Raw genomic sequence first — 14,385 nt, forward strand, 5'->3', positions numbered from 1 at the left:
GTTTAAGAAAAGAAATATTGAAAAAAAAAATTGTGGAAGTCTCTCAAAGTCTCGTGATTAATGAGAGACAAAATTTAAAATATTATATGAGTATTTTTTGCTTAAAAGTTAGTACTTCAAAAGTCTCTTAAAAGTTAATACACAAGACTTATAAAGACTTTTAAAAAGTTTTAATTGAATATACCGTAACTTTTAGAGATTTTTTAAAAGTTTATAAAAGTATTAATTAAATACATCGTGACTTTAGAGAGTCTCAAAAAATTTTAATTGAATTCACATAAACTTTTTAAATTTCAAAAAATCATTAAAAGTCTCAATTAAATACACCTGATAATGTGATTGTGGATGGTTTGCATTTTGTTTCGAGTAGCATTAGATAGTTTCCAACTCAAAACTTTATAAAGCAAATTGAAAATTATACAGCCCATAAATTATTTTTCTTGCATAAATTTCAATTTTAAGCTCTAACATAACACTTGAACTGTAGAAGAAGTTGCCAAATATTTTTAGGAAATAATATGAATGAAATTCGTTAGAATTAATTTAGTTTTTGGAGTAGAAAAACGAGGCCGGGCAAAGACTGGACCCAAATTGCATTGGACGTGAATAGGTCGTACAAGGCTCCACCCAACAAGTAGTGGGTCAACCGAATGGACTTTGAGTGGCTCTAGCCTAAATGGAAATTCTATACATAGCAGGCCAAAGACTGGACTCAAAATTGCATTGGACATCATTTTTGAGCCATCACATGGACCAACAACAAATAAAAAACTCAACATTTCCACAAAAAACGCGTAAAAAAAAACGTAAAAAGGCCTTTTTTTATTTTAATATTATTTTAATTTTTAATCAATAGAAAAATCGTTTAATAATTAAAAATAATACCTTATAAACATCTAAAACAAGTTTACAGGATATTTATATATTTTTCCAAAATTTTCAACAAAAAGATAAATTCCAAATGTAAATATTAAATAGTAAATAAATAGGAATTTTTGGGAGATTTCATTTGTTCAAGATTTCAAGTGACTATTTTGAATTTAGAACCGATGAAATGAAGAAATCAACATTTAAGTTTTAATTTAAAAGAATTGTGAAATAATAATAATAATAAATTAAAAAAGATAATTATGCGCTCATATGCGCGCATTAGCGGTCAACAACAATCGTTGACTACTAAATAAAATGTCAAGACACTTGATTTGGCGTTTTCGCCATGCATTAGCGGCGCCTAAACAGTGCCTATTAGATTGTTTTCAAAAGACTATATTTTTCAAAAACAACTTTTACAATTTAGAAAGCATCTATAGTGCGTAAAATTTTTTAAATGCTTTAAGGGGCACTATATATTTAATACTAAATTTTATTACTTTCAAAAAATATTTATTATTTTTCCCCCTTTTTATTTTCACTGACTTTTCTCCAAATTATTATATTATTTTTCTACATTGAAAATTGTAATACTTTGAATGTATTTAATAATAGAGAGTGAGTTTGGCTTTCTTAAACTCAAATCCCTATTTTAAAATACTAATTTAAATAGTCTCTTATAGTATAATTTTAAGGGTTAACTCATTAAAATAAAAATCTTTTAAAAGATGCTCTTATACAATGTCAGATATTTTTGGTGGGATTGGAGAAAGGGTAAAGAAAGTAAATAGTTAATATATCTTGATTAACTTTCATGTTAATTCAAACAAATTCTAGTGGTGGGAAAAATAATCAGAACTAGTTATGTTTAAATTTTGAACATTTTGGTTCTTAGAACAAAAAACGTGTCGATTCTAGTTTGATCCAATTCTAATATCCAAAATCGAGGAACTAATCATTCAAATATCCGTAAATTTCGAGTTTACCTATTTGAATACTACGTAGACTATAATCTATAAAATTTATCGAAGATGTTCTTAATTAAGCTATGAATCCAGGATAATTGTGATTATATTATACATGGGTGACACAATTACTCGAGACATTGAAGTCATCCAGTTGTTTTTCAAGTGAAAATTTTTCTTAGGCGTTAGATATACTATAAAATTTAAACATGGTCTATGTGTGGACACGAATGCATAGGAAGTAGCCAAATATCCCACAATTTCTGCAAAAAGAATGTAGGAAAGTCCTAATCTCATGTTTTCATTGACTTTTGACTTTTCACAAATTGACACGATCTTAGAAGTGCTAGCTAGCTATATCCACATAGTGCTACAAATTGCCGTTTTCGAATATAAATATTCACTTTTAAGACCAAATTACTTACTTTTAATACATGATTAAACACTTCTTTTTTGTGTTTTGTCTTCTTGTCTTATGGCTTATTTTTGTTTGATTAAGGTTAATTTCACGTGTTAATTTTCGTGTTTTTAGCAAAGGGGATGTCGGGGAATTGTTGCGTCAAACTAAAATGGCTATATGTTGTGCAAAAGTTTTATTTACTAGGTGGGTGTGGAGGGTAGACATTTGGTCAAATTTTGCTTCTTTATTTGAGGAATTAGTTTACCAAATTTAGAATTCACATCATCTTTTAATAATGTGACTAATCGCTTAATTCGAAATAATTGAGTTCAAAAGATAAACTCAACTTCACTCTGCCAACTTAGTCGAAAAATGAATGGTGGAAATCTTGAGTTTTTGAAATCAAATACTTAATATTCTTGTATTTTTTAGTTTGAGATCTAAATCGAGAAATGGTAAATCTAGGGGGACGGGACGGATCTAGGATTGAATTCAAGATCAAACTACAAATTTTCAAGTTGGGTTAATACATGAAAAAAAAAAAATTACACACAAAAAACTATTTTTCAAAAAAAAAAATTGAAAAATACATTAAAAAAAGTAAATTTCTTGGGCCTTGGGGGGGGAGGGGGACTACAGCCCAGTCCCCCCATATCCGCCTCTGATGGGGGGGAAAATTTGAGTACTTGTCGACTAGTCATTGGGCTCACCGTTTTAACTTTTAAAGTGACCAATTAAACAAAACAAGATTTGGCTCCTCTAGATTTGATCTGTTCGACCCACTAGAAATAGCTTCGTCTCTCAAAAATGTAAGGAAATAAATTGAATATTAGACATAGCTGAAAATGAATAATTCCAATAGATACTTCTATATCTTCGTAATTTGTTTTATTTGAAACGTGAAGATCTTTTGACTCAAACTGCCCATACTACATTTAGGGTTCCCATGATCGAGTATCGTCACACCCCATGTCAAATCTTTTCACATGACCAACAAGCTCAACATAAGTCAACACATGGAGTTTTCCTACTCTAACAGGGCATTTGACAAGCCCAAGTGATAAGGTTCGAGACCCGTTTCCATAGCAAAACTCCAACACACAATACTTTCTGTTGGAAGAATTTTGTAAATAGTGACGCCGAAATAAGTATAATGATGGTGACAAAGTCGAGCCAAGAGTTGGACTCTTTGTCCTTAAGTCGAATTTGCCCCGCAACGGTGCCTACGGATTTCGGCAATCGACTCCCAAGATACAAAGGGTTCGAGACCTGTTTCCATAGCAAAACTCCAACACACAATACTTTCATCATTAGTGTATATTCTATAGTATGGACCATAAACGGCTAATGACTATCCTGTTGAGCCATGTGAGCAGTGGAATTTACTAGGTCCGCGACTCTATATATTTTAAATGCAGGTAGTGCAGTTAATTTATACATCAATTAAACGTTTATTAATTTAACGAGTCAAAAACAAAATTTAACAAATTTATTTATTATTAATTATAGCAAAAAGCGGTTTGGCAGGCTTTAGAGGAGTCCCAAAGATTGGGCCCATTATCCACTTATCGGTAGAATACTCTTAATGGGCCCCACATAACAGGCCTTGAGCCCACATAACCCAAATCACATGGGTAATTATAAGTGGAAGTTACACGGTTACACCCTCAGAATTTTAAAATGCACAATTCAAATATAAGATTTGAAATTTTTTTTTTTAATCAAAAATCAGATAACAGTTTCTGTTTAATATTATGTTAATAATATTTTAAAATTAAATTAATCTATATACCCATCCTACCTTCATCAACCCAAACCCTAATTATTTTCCTCTCACTCTTCTCTCTACATCTCTCCCATCTCTCTCTTCTTTTTTCTGTCTTCTCTCTCTTCGAATGTCGACGACCCATTCAAACTCCGACAATCAGTGACAAAGGAGCTGAGCCGATCGAAAATGCTGGGATCAAGGGTGCTAAGAGTTTGCAACAGCATTGCCACCAACATCACTACGAAGGATAAAGTCGCGTTGCAATAGCGTTATGACACTACTGTTGCAGCATCAGCTACGTCGATGCCGACACCATGGGGTTTGGGTTTGGGGATGTTATTTTCTTCATCTTCCGATATGATCTTTAGCCGAAGATTTTGTGGTGGTTTTGATGTTGGTTGTTGATAGCTTACTTGTTTTTAGTTTGCAAATGGTTGTTTTTAGTGGTGGTAGTGGTTGTGGTGGTTTTTTAGTAGCGGCAATGGCGGTGATAGTGTGTTTCTCTTGAAGTGGGTCAGTATTTGTGGCGGGATGTAGATGAAAAGTGTTTATAACCAACTCCATGGTTGATTTGTGGCCAAATATTGGTGGTGGATTGAGATTGAGGGTGGAGGTGAAGTGTTTGGTGGTGTGCAACCAACTATTTGGTTATTTGTGGCCTAAAAATTCGATAATTCGTGACTGAAAAATAATTTATGATCAACTAATTTGAAAACTTGTAACTGTTAATTAAGTTATCACCTCTAAAAAATTGTGATTTGTGACCATTAAATAAATTTTGTGATTAATTAATTGATAATATGTAATTGATAAATAAGTTGTGATCTATAAGTACGTAACTGTGACCATTAATTGTATAATTGTGACATTACTATATTTAATTAATAAAATATTTTAATTATTTAGTTATCACCTGAGATTCATAAATTTAAATTTATTGTCCGAGATTTAAATTGGCTTATACTTTACACCTGAGATATGAATTTTCCCGAATTATAACCAACAATAATTTTTGAATCGAAGCCCATACAGAGTTCACGTTCCAAATTACACGTAGTTGATTATTTTTGAAAAGTGCTTTTGCAGGCAGCAGTTCTCATGGTTGTGTGTGGACGGTGTACGAGGTCCGACTCATAATTCTGCATTCCCATTAGCTACCGAAAGACGATTTTATTGGTCGTTGATGAATCTCGAATGTCAACATCAAGTGATTTTAGCCCTGTTTGAGCTCCATTTCTATAAAAATAATTTTTCTCAAAACAAATTTTAGACCACATATTCTTTTATAAAACAATTTTTCTTATTATTTAATCACACATTCTCTAAAAAAATATTATTCTAAAATACATTTTCATCCAAAAGTTCATTTTAATGGAGCCCAAACAGGGGCTTTATTTGATCCATTAATCTCATCATTAGGGTTAGTTTAGCATTATTACGAGAAAAAGACGGTTTACTTAATTATAATAACTTTTTTTGGTTTTCCGATTATGAATTTGATGTTTTGAAAACAACTTCTAACATTTTTCCAACTATTAGGTGTTGTCATACCAATTACAAACATCAAAAGATGGGTGATAATGAGTCGAGTCGAGTCAAACCAACTTATCCCTTGAACACACGAGCTCTGCGACCATCGTGCCAAGCTTGGCTAGTGTCGAAATCCTAGGCTCGTCTTGGCCTTTGGATCTTGGGCCTCTTGAGCTTAGTCGCCAACGAGTCAACATATGTTTTTATTTTTTAAATATACAAAAATAAGTATTAAAAAAAAACACTTTTCTAAAGAAATTAATAAGTAAGCTAAAAACAAGAAAAATTAGTCGGCCCGTGGTAAAAAAGAAAAAAGAAAAAAAAGAGTAATGCTATCCCGACCAAATAGCATTTCTCAAAAAAAAAAAAAATAAATAAATAAAGGGGTTCGACTAGTCTCGAAATGGGTTCAATTTGATTATTATACATATCGAATCTATCATTCCCATCATAAATAATCATCTATTCCAAAGTACTTATGATGAAGTACAATGCATAATATGCATTCACATCATAGATCGTTTATCGAGAAACAAGATCTAGGAGAAGTAGACGTAAGAGTATGGGTAATTATGATTGAGAGTTAAGTGTTGAGGGGACCAAAATAAATGAAAGATGAGAAAATCTAAACTAAAGGGATGAGTTAAGGCTGTCGTTGTTCATTTATAGCATTAGCAGTTTTGCAGACTTATAAATAGAAGGTCGGCTCTGATCATTTTGTATTTATTTCCCTCTTAAAAGATTATGATGCCAACATGTCATTAAACCATCCACTATAGTGGTTCCGTAGACTTTGGGCTTGCCGTAAGTCAAGTATTCCATCTTTGCAATATTGTGTAGAGTATATTTAGATTAGATTTTGATAAGATTGTCTCAATAAAGCTCATCTATTACTTTGAAATAAAATTGAGTGTATGATCGAACCTTGCGAAATTTAATTTGTGAAACACAGGCTTAATATATAACAAATTGCACCACCAACTGAGTATTTTATTGGAAAAATGAGAGCGTTCTAAAAAACTTACAACATTTTAATGCTTAGAGGTCATATTATGGAGCCTTGTTTATTTCATTGAACTTTCAATTGAGCTGATAAAGAAGTTTTATCATAACACCGGGGGATGTCATATTTTTCTCAAAAAACTATTTAATTTGGTCTCAACTTTTTAAGCTATTCAAAACAATCACTAATGATTTTTTTAATAAAAAGGGTTGGCTATATTATTCTTTATCCACGACCATATTCACTTATCTATGCATTCCGGAATTTTATATTTCAATCTTCGGTAACGTTCTTCATTTGGACCAAAACTCGTCTTGAAAAGAAAAGTAAATTTTGTCGTCAAGAAGAAATTAATGAAATGAACAGAAGTAATTAGCCTTAAGAAACGATTATATATATACATGATAGATTGCCAAATTCAAATTAGAAGCCATAGATATTTAGTAGGTAAGAGAGAAACAACGTAGGTGAACGGAGGTCACCTGAATTACAACTTACAAAAGAAATACTTTAATTGGAATGGTTTTATATGCACTCATGATAGATCATCAATTTAAATAACGATACAAGTGATATTAAGTGGGCAAGAGAGAGACGACATAGGTGGACGAACTCACTCGACATCTAAGAAATTGTGATTTGAATGATTCGAAATTTGAGATGCTATGAAGTTGATTCCCCACCACCCATTGTACATGACTTTTCTTTGGGCTTCTGTTGACAGATGGAATGCTATGTCACCACTGTACTGCAGTAGGGGACTAAAAAAATTTACATTTATGAGAAGTCTGATAAGCAGCTCCGGGATTCAATTATTGCAATTTACATTAAAAATCCCACGGTTTGTTTCCGTTCATGGTAGATATCAAGATTTAGTAACATGGATTGTGACAGTTTTTTTTTCTTTTCCCTATTTAAGTATTTTATTGTGCACTATTATGATACGAATTGTGTAAAGGTACTTAGTTTGTTAATTTTACTTAAAGAGAGGGTTCAAAAAATTCACATAACAATTATAGGAACACACTCGACATGATCGACTTTTATTTAGACAATTCATTTTATTGTTTGTTTGGAGAGACCGTCCCTTTTTAAACCACATAACCCACAAATAAAAAATAAAAAATAAAAATAAAAAAACATTTGAGAATTCCAAATTTTGAAGCATTAAGAAACAGGAATAAATGAAAGAAGGGTCATTTTCAGTTAAAACTGATTTGTCCTTTGTTATAGTGGCAACTTCGCCTTTGCAAATGCGAAATTTGTGTTGTGGATTAGGATCTTAAAGAATTCAAAATATCAATCTGTGCGGTCCAAATTTTTTTGGGAAATCAGTCTCTTAGATGTAATTGGGAGGACCAATACACACACAACACACATATATTTACCTAAATACTTCAACAATCAAATTGATTACAACATAATCGAGTAGTGTGCAAATAGAATACGTTGTAAATCCTAGAAGAATTACTTGTAAATCACTGTCTCATGTGTATGTGTACACAACTAATTATAAGAAGGAAAATGTTCAAGGTACATCGAGGTGTCCAACATGGTGTCCAAAATGGACACCCTGCACCTCGACCAATGCCGAGGTGCTGGTGGGCCCCAACGTGGCAGGCACCTCGGTCAATGCCGAGGTGCCGTGTGTCCATTTTGGACACCATGATGGATGTCACAATGTACCCCAAGTATAACCCTTATAAGAATCGGTTCCCATTTGATATTTCCGGTTCATAAGAGCATTCTTATATGTGGCTAAATAAACAATTCATTAGAAAATAAAGTTTATAATTAGAGGTAGGGATCTCTTCTAGCCTTCCATTATTTTAATAGCTTATTTGGGTTGAACGAAGTTTGTTCGACTCAAGAGAGCAGCTTATTGTGGTCTATCCAGAGAGGTATTTGAAATTTTGCTCTTATGAATATAATTACACGTCGAGAAGAAATTTGATTAAATTGAAATTAGCCCATTAATTTTCTAAAGTGACTTTCCTAATATATTGTGGATTGTGTAGTTAGAAATTATATATTCTAGTGGGAATTGCATTTTAAAGCATTCCACTTGCAATTTTGACCGTATGAAATAAAAGTCGTCTTCATGGGATCACTTTTACATCCCTTTCCACACAACTTGGTGTGAAAGATTCCACAAGCCAATTAGCATTTCTTGAGGCCCTTAATTTCTTAACAACCCATGAGTCACAATCCACTCACAACAAAACGTGGCCATCTTTTATTTTGTTAACCAGATATGACACTTACAAATAGATTATATTGTGAGAATTACAAGAAATTGATGGAAATAATTAAAAAATATTGGATGGTGTAAGTTTTCAAAATCCAGAGTTGTAACTAGCAAATTTGCAAAAAGTCTCAAGACAATGATTTCACGTAGTTTTAGTTTCAACAACTACAGCGTGGACTGCGTCTGCATGTGAAAGGGGTCAGATTGGCAGTCTCAATCTATTGTCACATTTCATATATATTTTAAAATTTTCATTTAAGGACATAATTTAGTAGCATGATGACCATCACTTAGATATATTGGAGTGAAATGCAAGTTAGTCCACCATATTTATCTTTTTAGTCTGCCCACGTGTATAATTTAGGGTCCACTAGATATTTTGTGTCAATTCATTAAAGATTTTTCCAAAGGTAAGTTTCAGCCTCCGTTTGAGCCCATTAAATTTCATTATATTACATTTCATTTTTCTTTCTTTTATTTTTAATCACGCAATCTACAATAAAATAATATTACACGTAAATCGAAAAATTTTCCTTCTTTTTCAACGACTCATTTTTCAAAAAATTACTATTCCACCCATTAATTTTTCCACGTAATGGAGGCCAAACAGGAGCTCAAAACTGTGTAAATTTGACGGTATATTAAGCAAGAGGTTTAGATGAATATTTATATTAGATAATATTCTTTGCAAATTTTATCTTATTATTACCTAATTTTATTTACTACTTGTACAGTACATACAGTAGAAGCATGTGTAGTATAGCAACATTGGAGTGGCACGATCCACACCTACGTAGTTTAGTCACCAACTCCCACAAAACCAAGGCGACTCAAGCTTCAGTTGCCACGCGGTTAAGTTTTGGTCTAGGTTGTGCAGGAAATTGGTTGTACAACATAAGCTGCATTATATTTTTACATTGAATTTAACAAAAGACGACAAAAATTTCACATGATTTTCGACCCACTCTATCAAAAATCTTCTCGATGACCACGCTCCAACCACCACAAGGTGGATCACGTTTCGATTGCCAATATGGTCTGAGTTGTGCAAAATACAGGTTGTCGACACAAGTATATCTCTATATTGAGTTCAACATAACAACTGACACGTATTTTCTCACTCACTATGCCAAAAATCTTAGCTGTCACCCCATTCCCACCAACCGAATGCAAAACCAAGCTTAGATAGCCACTTGGTAAGGTCGGGTATAAATTGAATACAGGTTGGACAACACAAGATATATATGTATATCTCTATGTTAAATTAAAAAGTGTAAGATACAAATATTTCATATGCTCTCCAAATCACTCTGCCAAAAATCTTATCTATCACCCAACTCCAACTGACCCAAGAAAATCACGTTTCAGTTGCCACCTAGGTAAAGTTCAATCTGCACTATGCAAATAAAAGGTTGGATGACACAAGTCGCATTATATCTCAGCATCAAACTGAACAAAACAACATATAAATATCTCAATGTTTTCACTCACTCCGTCAAAAAATTTCTTCTACCCCCCCCCCCACGAGCCGACAACCTTGCCACTTCTCATATGCCAGTTTCTTATACATATTAACAAATATGAGCTTAAGGCAGAAAATTACCCCTCTTGTATCATTTATAGTCCATCCTCACAATTAATGAAAACAACAAATGAAGCAATGTCGTTTGCCCATGTAAATTAATAGAAGCCGTTCTCTCACATTTTTCAACCTTAAATACCACGGTCCATAATTGTTTTGAAACGTTGAATTATTGTCCTTCACGCTTTATTTTCGGCACAACATCCATCAATTTAAACGGTTCAATGTCCAATGCGTACCACGAAGATTTAAAAGGAAAAATTGAAGACATTTCTTTAACTTATTTCACACTACGAACTTCGAGTCATCGACTCAGTCAACACGACAACCGCAAATTGCTCCTACTCCTGTGGGACAAAAAGAATGCCACTTTGCATCTACAACATCCATCTAAAATTTAAAAATACTAAACAAATTAAATAAACATTATCTCGAAAATACAAATTTATTTTATTACCAGAAAGGCTATATATAAACTAAATAAAGAAATTTGCTAAAATTCCATTTACTATTATGGAATGGAGATACGAGACGCTGAATATACTAAAAATATTTAATGGGAAATACAAATCAAGCCAGTGGACAAAATTTGCCATCAAGATTGACAAACCGGCGATGTTTAGCTCTGGATTTTTGTTATGTCATATTGCTAGAAGTGTGTCTGCACTAGCAAAGTCGGCCATGTCAACGAAATAGTCATCAACTTCTATTGAATTGAGATCTTGAAATGAACTATTAAAACTAAAATCCCCAAAGTCTGATCCTTGTGAAATGTCCATGAATGCTGGAATGTCATCAAATGCCATGTTGAAATCCTCGGCCAAAATTTGAGCATCGTCGAATAATGTATTTTCTTGAGGTTGGAAATTAAAGAAGTCGTCTAGGAACGGAATGTCCATTGATAAATAGTCATTAGTATAGTCGGGTACCATACCTGTCTCCCCTTCACACTCTTGAACCACCTGAACCGGACCGTGACTTGAATCAGTTTCATTAACCGTTTGGTTCCGGTCCGGTATGCCGACAGGGGCACTCGGTTCAGCATCTTTGCCCACTTCCTGACACGGTTCGGACGCTGATTGTTGATCGGTGTCATTTTCACTCGACTGGCTGGTCCTGTACCGGAGAACAGAAGTCGGAGATAAAAGATTTCGAGACTCATCGCCGGACTCGTAGCCGGAAACTGAAGTATCGATCGTCTCCGGCATATCCTTGGTCGGAGGCGTTACGAAGTTAGTTAAAGCATCCGGCCCGCGGAGTTTTATAGCAGCGTTGTCATAAACCATAGCAGCCTCTTCCGCGGTGTCGTAAGTACCCAACCAGAGCCTGACTCTACGGCTGGGGTCTCTTTTCACTCACTCCGTCAAAAAATTTCTTCTACACCCACCCCCACGAGCCGACAACCTTGCCACTTCTCATATGCCAGTTTCTTATACATATTAACAAATATGAGCTTAAGGCAGAAAATTACCCCTCTTGTATCATTTATAGTCCATCCTCACAATTAATGAAAACAACAAATGAAGCAATGTCGTTTGCCCATGTAAATTAATAGAAGCCGTTCTCTCACATTTTTCAACCTTAAATACCACGGTCCATAATTGTTTTGAAACGTTGAATTATTGTCCTTCACGCTTTATTTTCGGCACAACATCCATCAATTTAAACGGTTCAATGTCCAATGCGTACCACGAAGATTTAAAAGGAAAAATTGAAGACATTTCTTTAACTTATTTCACACTACGAACTTCGAGTCATCGACTCAGTCAACACGACAACCGCAAATTGCTCCTACTCTTGTGGGACAAAAAGAATGCCACTTTGCATCTACAACATCCATCTAAAATTTAAAAATACTAAACAAATTAAATAAACATTATCTCGAAAATACAAATTTATTTTATTACCAGAAAGGCTATATATAAACTAAATAAAGAACTTTGCTAAAATTCCATTTACTATTATGGAATGGAGATACGAGACGCTGAATATACTAAAAATATTTAATGGGAAATACAAATCAAGCCAGTGGACAAAATTTGCCATCAAGATTGACAAACCGGCGATGTTTAGCTCTGGATTTTTGTTATGTCATATTGCTAGAAGTGTGTCTGCACTAGCAAAGTCGGCCATGTCAACGAAATAGTCATCAACTTCTATTGAATTGAGATCTTGAAATGAACTATTAAAACTAAAATCCCCAAAGTCTGATCCTTGTGAAATGTCCATGAATGCTGGAATGTCATCAAATGCCATGTTGAAATCCTCGGCCAAAATTTGAGCATCGTCGAATAATGTATTTTCTTGAGGTTGGAAATTAAAGAAGTCGTCTAGGAACGGAATGTCCATTGATAAATAGTCATTAGTATAGTCGGGTACCATACCTGTCTCCCCTTCACACTCTTGAACCACCTGAACCGGACCGTGACTTGAATCAGTTTCATTAACCGTTTGGTTCCGGTCCGGTATGCCGACAGGGGCACTCGGTTCAGCATCTTTGCCCACTTCCTGACACGGTTCGGACGCTGATTGTTGATCGGTGTCATTTTCACTCGACTGGCTGGTCCTGTACCGGAGAACAGACGTCGGAGATAAAAGATTTCGAGACTCATCGCCGGACTCGTAGCCGGAAACTGAAGTATCGATCGTCTCCGGCATATCCTTGGTCGGAGGCGTTACGAAGTTAGTTAAAGCATCCGGCCCGCGGAGTTTTATAGCAGCGTTGTCATAAACCATAGCAGCCTCTTCCGCGGTGTCGTAAGTACCCAACCAGAGCCTGACTCTACGGCTGGGGTCTCTGATCTCTGCCGCCCATTTACCCCAAGGCCTCTGCCGAACACCCCTGAATTTCCGAACTCCACCATTCGCCGCGGGCTGCGCCACCTCCTTCACCTTCATCGGCTTCGGCTTGGCCTGTAGAACCCCTTCATTTCTCTTCTTACACCTTTCGTTTCCATTAACGGCATTGACAGTGGTTTTGGCAACTGTTTCGATTCTGATTTCGTTGGTGTACTTCTTCACTCGTTGCCTCCTAAAAAGCTGGTCCTCATCGTCACTCGATGAATCAGTTGCGTAGGGATCAGTTACAGAAATCCGAACAGTTCTGGGAAAATTGAAACTTTGTTTTTGTTGGGATAATGAGGATTTTCTGGGCTTTTGGTTTGAGGGTCTAACAACTTTTTGAATGATTTTTGGGTGCTCGGTGTACTTCACCGGCCATAACATACTTTGGTCCATAGCTATGAATTTCAAATCTTCACTCAATTGTTTTCAGAACACTTCCTTCAACAAACATGAACAGAAAAAAGTGAGTATCGATTGAAGAGATGAACGTGAAAACAAAGGAAGATTGCTTTGGGACAACACACGAGTGAGTGATTCAGATTAAAAGATGGCAAACCGTCAAAGAGAAGCTTCAAACACAGAAAGAATCAAAGCCACGCTCTAATAAACAAAATTCTGACAAAAAGATCCAACAACAACGTTAAAAGTTGGGACTCAAAGGGTTACTTTTAAAGGGGCTTATGGGTTTAAAGATGAAGTGTATCGATAGCAAAAAGGAAGACAAATTAATGATCAAAAGCCTTAGATATTGTGTTGAATCCTTGATCCTGTTTACATTAGAATCATCGAAATTTCTATGAAATGTTTTTAAGAAGGGGAGAAAAATGGATGCTTCCTAGAGAAAGAAAGTAGTGTGCTTGTAGTTATGGAGGCTACGGCACAAAAATCGCTGTCTTATAGGATCGCCGAAATTGGTAAACCCAAAACATATGCAGACCATTTATTATTTTATTATTTTCTCCTTTTCATACTTAGAAAAAATAATAAAATAAATCTTAAATTAGATTCCAAAATATCTCAGTATTAGTGGGGCATCTTGCCGGCGGCGAAATGGGGCTAAATATTTCCGGTGAGTATGGACAAGTAACACCGGCTCGCCGCATCTGGCTTTTTCGGGTGTTGACACGTGCCTGCGTGGACCCGTTTTGAATTTTTGGTCCAATGAGTAAGCATCC

At 34.8% G+C, this 14,385-nt stretch overlaps 2 protein-coding genes across 2 annotated transcripts; both read right to left on the minus strand.

Moving 5' to 3' along the window:
* Positions 1 to 11,007: 11,007 nt before the first annotated feature.
* LOC111404315 (ethylene-responsive transcription factor CRF3-like) lies at positions 11,008 to 11,652 on the minus strand. Its single transcript, XM_023033138.1, has one exon. The coding sequence runs from the start codon at positions 11,650 to 11,652 to the stop codon at positions 11,008 to 11,010; it is 645 nt and encodes a 214-aa protein (XP_022888906.1).
* A 456-nt stretch (positions 11,653 to 12,108) lies between these two features.
* Positions 12,109 to 14,103, minus strand: LOC111402954 (ethylene-responsive transcription factor CRF1-like). The gene has a single exon (XM_023031285.1). The coding sequence runs from the start codon at positions 13,601 to 13,603 to the stop codon at positions 12,458 to 12,460; it is 1,146 nt and encodes a 381-aa protein (XP_022887053.1). The 5' UTR covers positions 13,604 to 14,103; the 3' UTR covers positions 12,109 to 12,457.
* Positions 14,104 to 14,385: the final 282 nt, after the last annotated feature.

The sequence above is a fragment of the Olea europaea genome, chromosome 11, assembly GCF_002742605.1.
Source record: "Olea europaea var. sylvestris chromosome 11, O_europaea_v1, whole genome shotgun sequence".
Taxonomy (NCBI): Eukaryota; Viridiplantae; Streptophyta; class Magnoliopsida; order Lamiales; family Oleaceae; genus Olea; species Olea europaea.

Bases quoted from the DNA above. Each gene is read 5' to 3' on its own strand.
- LOC111404315 (XM_023033138.1), bottom strand. From the start codon at position 11,652: ATGGTTTATGACAACGCTGCTATAAAACTCCGCGGGCCGGATGCTTTA.
- LOC111402954 (XM_023031285.1), bottom strand. From the start codon at position 13,603: ATGGACCAAAGTATGTTATGGCCGGTGAAGTACACCGAGCACCCAAAA.